The following is a 9787-nucleotide window of genomic DNA, read 5'->3' as shown; positions in this document are numbered from 1 at the left end:
CCACCGCTTCAGTTTCAGAAGGAGGAGGCACCATTTCCGCCAAAATGAATGACTCCCCATGAGAAGACTTTGCACGGGTGGGCGAGTCAAACCTCGCCTTTTTGGTAACCTCAACACTCTTTCTCTTCAGGGCGGCCCTCCTCAGGAGACTTGATCAATTGGATTGATCACCCATAGTAGCTACTGAAAAAGAGGAAAAGATATCAGAACCGGATAAAGGATACAAAGATAAAATAATACATGCATACTATATCTATAAACCTGGAGGCTCACCAACTTCAGCCTCGAAAATATGATCTCCCTGAGCCAGCTTATAACAAATTACAACCCGACCCTCCTTAACCCAGTTAAGCATCTCATCCGCCACTACCCTTCCCCGATGATTCAGCTGGTCGTACGAGAAACTGAAAGACTTGGCCGATTTTTGATAGATTCCAATGTTCCAGGAAAAGGGAAATTGGGTCTGTCCCCAGACCCATACGCCCACGAATGCTGCTCACCCACGACCTTCACCCGGAAAAAACTGGCATTCCACCCCTTACAGATCCCTCGAAGGGTTAGAAGAGGGCACGTCCGTTTGCAGACTGAAATGAAGTCCATCCACACTGGCCCGCATCACTTTCATCCTTATTGGAACTGTGCCCCACTCGGAACATCAAGAAAAAAAGACGGAGCGTGAACGGACGTTCCATCACCTCACAGAAAATTTTGAATGCCCGGATAAACCCCCAGGAGTTGGGATGAAGCTGGGAAGGGGCCACATGAAGATGCTGCAACACCTAGGCAGACCAGTTGTCAAAGGGAACCTTCATGCTGATCCGGTGGCAGAGATATTCATACATATAGAAGCTATGACGATCCTTATTTACCAAGAGGATGTCCTGGCACACACACTCTTTTTTTGCTGGACTACGCCATGAGATACCCTCAGTCGGATATGCTAAAAGCTCCACCTGAGGTTGTTTATCTGCCGAATATAAAGACGGGATGCCTACAACCTCCCAATCAACCCACCATTAAGGAGATTATGAGCTTATCATCTCCGACGGGAGCGTATATTGGTCAACACGTTCGGAAAAATTCCTCCCTATAGATAACCTGTCATCAGAGGAAGTGTCAAACTCCGAATTGGATATACCATCCAAGACCGGACCCCATTTATCGTAAAAGGGTGCCCGGTCCAGGACGTTGGCCTCGTCCCTGTTACCCCTCACCGTCACATCACGCAAGAGAGAGGATAAGGACAACCTTTGAGGTTGCCCCTAAGTAAACTAACGCCTTCGATGACAGAAACTAGGGGACGCAAAACTCGGCGGGGGCCCAAACAAGACTTCTAAGTCATCAGAGCTAGATTCCCCGCCGATCATAACCAAAAAAGAAAGAACAAAGAAGGAAGCGGGATTACCAGTTGAAAAAAGCTTGAAAGAAAGAAGACTTCTGGATGAAGAAAATGCGTCCGGATTCAGAGATGATGAGAAAACTCAGCAAGAAGATAGAATGAAGAATATGGGAAGAAAAAACCCATATTTATAGGGAAGACCCAAGCGCAGGTCTCCCTAGAGGCCCAATTCGAAACGTATATCCGCCCTTCCAAAGTCACTTGAGAACAAGCTAACGACATCAGAGAAATCCAGACGACGAAAATGAAACGAGCAGACGCAACGATTGAGTATCCACTATCGTGAGAAGGAACGTCATTAATGCTCGACATCTCAACCTAGAAACGGATAACCATCATGACCTACCCCTAGTCCCTAAACCATTCCCGGACACAACCTATATCTCCTACCCACCCGTATAGTCCATAAACTCGGCCATCCCTGCACGACCTCGTCGACTGAGGGCAACTGTTCTATTCCGGTCATAAGGTCTTAACCAACATCTCTCCAAACCTTCCATATAGTCCACAAGCTCGGTTATCCCCAACCAACCTGGTAGACTGGGGTAAACTGTTCTGTCCCGGTCATAACCAGACAATTGATCATGGGTCCCGAGCATGACGTCCATTGCCTCGCATAACCTCCATTGCCCGCCTTAAGTAGGTTCTCCCATGGTAGTAACTATAAGAGCTCCCGACATAGCATTAAAGGCTCCTAACATAACATTTAATGTTCCTGGCATAGCATTTAATGCGCATCAGACCCACCATTTAATGCGTCGCTGACTCGCCTTCAATGTGAGATAACAGACCGTCTACCACACCATCTGCCACACCGTCTGCACATTCCGTCTGTCCCCAACAATTCGGCCAGAGTAGATTCGTAGGACAAGAAAGGACGATCTGAGTACGTTCCTTATGTCCGTTAGATGCTAACTAATGGCCAGATGTCAATTCAGCATTCACAACGCTCTATAAATAGGAGACCACACATGGAGTATAATTAACTCTCATTCCCTCATTCATTGCTACACTTATTGCTCTAACATCTCTCTTCTTTACTCTCATTCTCTCTCTAGAATACATTACTGGCTTGATCGTCGAAGAACCTTTTCAGGTACCTCCCCCGGCGGGTCCAGACGATCATCCGACCATGTCTCCTGTTCTCCCACACGTTCCCGACCATTCATCATCAGCTCCCGACCATCCATCCTCCGATTATCCAATCCCAACAACAAAGAACAAAACTTAATGAATTTGATTTAATATGCAATATATCTCCGTATCAGTTAGGCAATCTACTATGACTACTCAAATGATGCTTTCAGCACAAATTGTATTGAATTTTATATTGGATGAACGTCTCTCACCCTCGAGTCACTCTATCCACACCACTAATACGTATCAAAATAACCTAATCATATAAATGGGCTTTTGAGATAAATTAGATTTGTTTTTTATAATTATCTTGCACCATCTAAACATTTCAGATTCAATTTAAAAAATTTATATAATCATCAATTGTGTAAAACTTCAAAATCTATTTAGGTAAGCTATGAAGGTTGAAGCAAAATATAGATATATATTTCTCAAATTTATTTTAATGAAAAATGATATATCCTCCTAACGAACTATTTTTTTATTGATAGAAGAATTAATAAGATGATTTAGTAAGAGATATCACATTACTCTATTTTAATACCTCCAATCAGTATTTGAAAGCCATCCTTGTCGTGCTAGCAGCCTAAAAGTCAAGACACGAGATAGGAACTTTCCATCATTGAGGCCAATTTATGATTTTCTATTTGACTATTCAGACTCAATTACTTGTCTAACTTTCTAGTTTCTAGTGATTGACAATTATTAATAATATAAATCATGATTACAGAAACATAATGAAAGAGAACTGCTGAATTTTGGGTTTTTATAAGAAAAATGGCTTCAGATTCACTCACGTTAATAGGGTTTTGGGGTAGTCCTTTTGCCCTCAGGGTCAAGTGGGCACTGGAACTGAAAGGAATTCAGTATCAGTACGTAGAAGAAGATCTAACCAACAAGAGTGCATTGCTCATGCAATATAACCCTGTCTACAAGAAGGTACCAGTTCTTGTGCACCAAGGTAAGTCCCTGGCAGAATCACTTGTGATTCTTGAGTATATTGATGAGACCTGGAAGCAAAATCCTCTTCTTCCACTTGATCCTTATGAAAAGGCCAAGGCACGGTTCTGGTCTAGATTCGTTGATGAAAAGGTATGAAACCAAATTAAGATGCTACAAATGGCAATAAATTATTAGACAGCATATTATCATATGCTATTTTGTGTCACACTCTAACTCAAGTTTTCGATCTCCTTCAATGTTGAACACTTGAACCTGTATATACAGAAATTGATCTTCTTTTATTTTTCAGTGTGTGCCAGCAGTTATGACCACCTTTTCCAAGGGAGGGGTGGAGCAAAAGAAAGCTGCAGAAGAAGCTCGAGAGAATCTAAAGACCCTTGAAAGTGGATTTGAGGGAAAGCGCTACTTTGGAGGTGAAAAAATAGGGTTCACTGATGTTGCTACTGGATGGCTAGGATGCTGGGTTCGATTAGTGGAGGAAATTGTCGGCATAAACCTTATTGATACGAAGTCGATGGCTAAGCTTAATGCTTGGTTTGATGATTTTCTTGAGCATCCTATTATCAAAGAATGCATGCCACCTCGTGAGAAATTGTTGGAGCACAACAAGGCCTTCTACAAGGTTTTGAGATCATTATCAACTTGAAAAGGCCTGCCCCATCAACTTGAAAACCGCGGTGAAGGCGAGTTGGGAGGCGATGATAAGAGCAGAAGTGGATACAGGGAGACGAGCCACGCCATATGCATAGAGATAATTGTCAACGCCAGTAAGGACACCAATAACCGCGAAGGCTATAATTAGAGGTGGTTTGATAGAGACTATGCTGGACTTTGTGGCGGTGGTGCGTTTACGGCAGATGCATATGATGATGAGGGGAACCAGCATGATGGGGAAGCCGGCGGTTTGGAGGAAGCTGGATAGCCAAACTCGGTGGCCGCCGTGGAGGAAGTAGAGACGTAATATGAGTGGGCCACCGGAGCCTCCTATGGCTAGCATGGCACAGTTTATTAAGAGAAGGATTCTCTTAGTGATTCTCTCTTGTTCTGCTTCCTCTGCCATTGCTATCTTTCTCTTAGCTAAGATTATCTACCTTGTTTGTGGTTTCTGTATTTTGTGCTATGAAGTGAAAAAATAGAAGCAACGGTACAAGATTAAACAATTGGAAAATATATTGAAAAAGGTTGGTGGTGTGTACAAGTGACCAAGTGGGACTTGGGGGAGTATTGAAAATTTGACTTTGTTTTTGGATGAATGTTTTTTTGAGAGAGTTTTTTAATTTATATGTATCATACTTTGGGACAATTAAGCTATTTGCAAGTATTATTGAGCTGAACCTGCACTTACTTTGGTTATGTTTTTCTATGATTGCTGGAAAATGTAATTCGGTTGTGCACAATCTCCAAAAATAATAATGTTAAGCTCAAAATTATTGCGATTGTGAATTATTTTGCATTCTTCTATTTCAATATTTTTTTATTATCAATGAACATTTCTCAGCATACACAATATTGCCTTCATATGCATGGAACCCTGTCACTTTCCACAACACTATCATTAACATCACTTTTCGGATAAAATTATGTTTCTTCTAATAAAATTTTGATATACAATAAAAGTTAATATATATTTCTCACTATTCAATTTTTGAATTGATATTACAATTTGATTGGATTGAGACATAATTGAGGATAACTTATCTAAATTCCATTTTTGCCATCCACCCTAAGATAATTGTTGTTTTCTAAATTCAAAAGAACTACTAATTCAACATTACCTTTGAACCAATCTAAACAGCCCTCTGTATGTGGGTAAAAATCCAATTGCCTGAGTACCAAAACATTCCCCACCTCATTCTCTCTATTTCTTCCTATTACACTATAGAATTGCAGTAGTATAGAGTGACATTAACATTAGCCATATGTGTATGTGTGATTGGTTTAGAACCATTCACACACTGCAATTGGTGCTTGATAGAATCATGGATGTAAGCCATTTTATCTTGAGATGTCATAGTTCATAATTTGGTTGCAATTATTTTGCAGTAGCATGAAATATTTTAAAGAAAATGACCTAATTCATAACTCAATCAGCTAGTAATTCTTTTTTTTATCAGCAATAATATTCATTAAACAAAAAGAGGAGAACATTACGAGAACAAGTGGTATTCCTATCCACAAATTGATTAAACATTACACACAAGAAGACAACTAGAAGGGTTTGACAACCATTCCACAAAAGAGAATTTGAAGCTAGGGAAACATGCATTGAGAATGTTCCAAGAATGCACAAAAAATAAATTCATTACCTCATCTATGTGGACCATAGTATTTTCAAATAATAGTTTGTTCCTAACCAGCCAAATATTCCATATAGTGACGAACCATAGTTATATCCATTGTTTCTTGCACCTTTTGTCCATCCTCAACATATTAGCATGTAAATATAAGTTGTTCTTGACATCATTAGCGATAACTGAAAGAAGACCAAACCTAGAATAGAAATTCTGCCAAACACAATAAGATTTAGGACAGGAGAAAAACAAGTGGTTTGTTGATTCCTCCACCATGCCACAAAGAACACAAGATGGTGGGTCTTGAGTTCCAAAGACTCCTCGACGAACAAGATTCAATTTTGTAGGGACACCTTCCAAAGCAATTCTCCATGCTAGACATCTCATCTTTGATGGTACATTACATGACCATAAAAGATTAAACAAGTCCTTGTCATAAGGTACACTCTCCTGAAGCACCTTATAAGAATTACTCATTGAGTGTAGGCCTCCTTTGTCATACATCCAAATCCAACCATCCGTGGTGTCTTGAACAAGTCTTGTAGCTTCAATAACTGTTACAAGTATGTAACCTTCCTCTTATTCCCAATGAAACAAGCTCCTTCTCCATTTAAGATTCCAAAACCAAACACAATTTCTCCATTCGCCCAAAGAGCTAATAGTTGCCTCTTTGTCCAAAGTCACCTAAAACAATCTTACAAAAGAGTTTTAAAGTAAATCCCCCCCCCCCACCACCCAAAGATCTGGCCAAAATTTAGTGGAATGCCCAAAACCCACACTCCTTCTAATACCATCCCTAACCAACCATTGTTAACTCCGTGCATCTTACTACCAAGTTTACCTAAATCCCTTCACCATGATGATCCTCTTTTGAATAAATCATGGTCTCCAAACCCACTACTACAAAAGATCTCCTCCCCATAACTAGACCTTAACACTTTCACCCAAAGAGAATCTCTCTCCAATAACATTCTTCACCTCCATTTTCTTAAAAGAGCAAGATTAAACAAAGATAGATTTTTAATTCCTAGTCCTCCTCCCTCTTTAGACCTACACACTTTCTTCCAACTCACCCAGTGTATACCTTTACTCTCCTCCCCCCTTCCCAAAGAAATCGTCTTTGAATTTTGTTAATATCATTTATCACATAAATAGGTGCTTTGAAGAAAGAAAAGAAATAGATAGGTAAAGAGCATAGTATCGACTTAAGGAGAGTTACCCGTCCACCAAAAGAAATAAGTTTGTGATGCCAAAGAGAGAGTTTCTTCTTGAAAGAATTAATAATAGGAGACCAAGTGAAGACCCTTTTCGGATTAGCACCAACAGGGATGCCTAGAAACTTGAATGGAATGGCTCCCGCTTCACAACATAATTTTTCAATCGCCATCTGGACGAAGTCTCGCTTAGATTTCATACCAATAAAATTGCTTTTATGGAAGTTGATTTTCAACCCAGACACCAATTCAAAGCATTTTAGAATGCTTTTAAGAGCCATGACATTATCAGCAGAATTCTTCCCTATAAGCAAGGTGTCATCTGCATATTGCATATGAGAGATAACAACATCATCTATGCCCACCTGATAACCTCTAAAAATGTTGTTGAACACAACTGATCTCATAATACCACCAAGGCCTTCAACCACAATAAGGAACAAAAAAGGTGCAATTGGATCACCTTGTCTTAATCCTCTAGCCATGCAAAATTCCTTCATTGGGCTACCATTAACCCGGATAGATACCGACCTAGATTGTAAATAGATTTTGATCTAACTCCTCCACTTAGAACAGAAAACCATCATATCCATCATATAGAGTAGGAAAACCCAATTTACTGAGTCATAAGTCTTTTCGAAATCTACTTTGAAGATAAAACAATCCCCGTTTTTCTTTTCCCTAGCCTGGTCAATAATCTCATCAGCAATCACCACCTCATCCATAATATATCTACCCTTGATGAAGGCAGTTTGACATTCTGAGATGACCACATGAATAACCTTTTTGAGACGACCAGCTAGAAGTTTAGAAATGATCTTGTAGATACATCCAACAAGAGATATGGGTCTATACTCTCCTAAACCCTGCAGACAATTGTTCTTTGGAATCAAAACAGTAAATAAAGCATCGCACCCTCTAGACAAATTCACAAAATAGTAGAAATCGTACACCATCGAGATAATATCATGCTTCAGGACATCCTAAGCATGTCTTATGAATTTGAAGTTATAACTGTCGGAACCCGGGCTCTTATCACCATCACAACTCCAAATAGCTTCTTTTATCTCATCTACTTCAAACTTCGCGGTAAGAAAATTATTATCCATCTCTAAAATACGATTGAACTCGATCTCATCAAGAGTCGGCCTATTCCAATGAATTTCCGCAAATTTTTCCTGAAAAAATGATCTAAAGTGATCTTTCACTCTTATGGGGTCTTCAACCCATTCCCCATCAATTAGCAAACCAGAAACTTCCTAAAATCGCTGACTCCTATTAATAGAAGCATGAAAGAATTTAGAATTAGAGTACATATCCAATTTTGTCTAGATTTTTACATCAGAAGGTTGTCTTTTTGCTGGGAAAGGCACCAAAGATCTACAGTAGCTATTCTTCTTATAGTGATATCTTCTTCAAAAATGACCCCGACACAACCTTTTACATCAATAGAATTAACAATGTCCACCTGATCAGCTATTTTCTTATCCAGCATGCCAAAGTGATCCTTATTCCAGACTTTCAAAGCCCCTTTGAGAGTCTTTAGTTTTTCCTTAAACACGTACGAACCCCTACCATTGATCACCATCTTCTTCCACTCATCCGCCATATAATTAATGAAGGTAGTATCAGATAACCAACAATTATTAGTTCTGAAAGGTGTCGGACCCCAATCCAAAGAGCAAGATCTTAACAACACAGGACAATGTTCTGAAAACTTCCGAGGTAGACACAATTGGGAAATATTAACCCATTTTAACAACCATCCGTCATTAACCAGAAATCTATCAATTCTACTCAACGCCTTCCCGTTTGAAAGAAACCTTGTGAATTTATTTCCAGCAAGAGGCAAGTCAAAAAGCTCCATATCCTCAATGAATTTGTTGAATCCAGCACCTTCTATTCTATCTTCACGAGTACTAATACCTTTCCTTTCACCCTGATTAAGAATCGCATTAAAATCTCCCACCGGGTACCGTAAGTCTCCGGAAAGACCCATTTTAGTATTCAAAGCTTCCTCCCAATATTTTCGCTTCCCTTCCAAGTCACATGGACAATACACGTTCATGATGTGAGAAAACTCACTATGCAAATTCCACTTTCCTTTTACCAACACAAAGTTCAACCCAATCTTCACCTCATCAGAAACAAACAATTCCTTATTCCAAATACTTAGTATGCCGACAGAATTACCATCAGCTTGTTTAAATGCCCAGTCAAAGTTATCAAAACCCCATAAGGATAAACAAAGCTTGTAATCAACAATCTGAATTTTTGTTTCCTGAATACATCAGAAATCCGGAGAATTTTTTCTAACTAAATCTCTGATCTCCTTCTTCAATCTCCCACCTAAACCTCTTATGTTAATGGTTATGATTTTCATCAACCATTATCTGGCTCCCTCTCACCTGTTGAAACTGGTGTTGATCCCTTTCCTCCAAACCAGCGAGTTTGTTAATTATTGCAACATCATTACCTTTCCCACTAATTCTGATCTGAACCCCAATCTTCCACATCTCCTCTGCTTCGTTTTGGTACTACGACTGCCCAACTTCATTTCTTCTATTTTCCTCCACAAAAAAGTTTAACATGCTTGGACATTTGTCTTCATGGTGAAAATGATGAGAACACTCGTTGATAGTGTAACACCGCGAATTTTACGATTTTGAATTATAAGATTTTATTAATATTTTTATTAATTATATATTCGAAAATGAATTTCTGGAAAATTTCGGTAAAGAATTAGACGAAACTCTAGTTGAGTTTTAGTCTTGTAATTTTAT

General features: G+C 39.4%; 2 protein-coding genes across 2 annotated transcripts; one reads left to right on the top strand and one right to left on the bottom strand.

Moving 5' to 3' along the window:
* On the top strand, nucleotides 3169-4490 carry LOC109328464 (glutathione transferase GST 23-like). Its single transcript, XM_019561938.1, has 2 exons — nucleotides 3169-3628; nucleotides 3789-4490. The coding sequence occupies exons 1-2, from the start codon at nucleotides 3314-3316 to the stop codon at nucleotides 4143-4145; spliced, it is 672 nt and encodes a 223-aa protein (XP_019417483.1). The 5' UTR covers nucleotides 3169-3313; the 3' UTR covers nucleotides 4146-4490.
* LOC109327752 lies at nucleotides 4319-7489 on the bottom strand. The gene is made up of 2 exons (XM_019560905.1): nucleotides 7010-7489; nucleotides 4319-4483 (listed from the first exon to the last, which is right to left on the bottom strand). Exons 1-2 carry the CDS (start codon nucleotides 7487-7489, stop codon nucleotides 4319-4321), a joined length of 645 nt encoding a protein of 214 aa, XP_019416450.1.

Source organism: Lupinus angustifolius, chromosome LG15 (genome assembly GCF_001865875.1).
Source record: "Lupinus angustifolius cultivar Tanjil chromosome LG15, LupAngTanjil_v1.0, whole genome shotgun sequence".
Taxonomy (NCBI): Eukaryota; Viridiplantae; Streptophyta; class Magnoliopsida; order Fabales; family Fabaceae; genus Lupinus; species Lupinus angustifolius.
Note: the sequence above shows the minus strand (reverse complement) of the source record. Positions and strands in the feature narration are given on the sequence as shown.

Bases quoted from the DNA above. Each gene is read 5' to 3' on its own strand.
- LOC109328464 (XM_019561938.1), top strand. From the start codon at position 3,314: ATGGCTTCAGATTCACTCACGTTAATAGGGTTTTGGGGTAGTCCTTTT. The intron at 3,629-3,788 runs GTATGAAACCAA...TTTATTTTTCAG, and splicing joins CTAGATTCGTTGATGAAAAG to TGTGTGCCAGCAGTTATGAC.
- LOC109327752 (XM_019560905.1), bottom strand. From the start codon at position 7,489: ATGGCTAGAGGATTAAGACAAGGTGATCCAATTGCACCTTTTTTGTTC. The intron at 4,484-7,009 runs GTAACTCTCCTT...TGCTAGCCATAG, and splicing joins TTATTTCTTTTGGTGGACGG to GAGGCTCCGGTGGCCCACTC.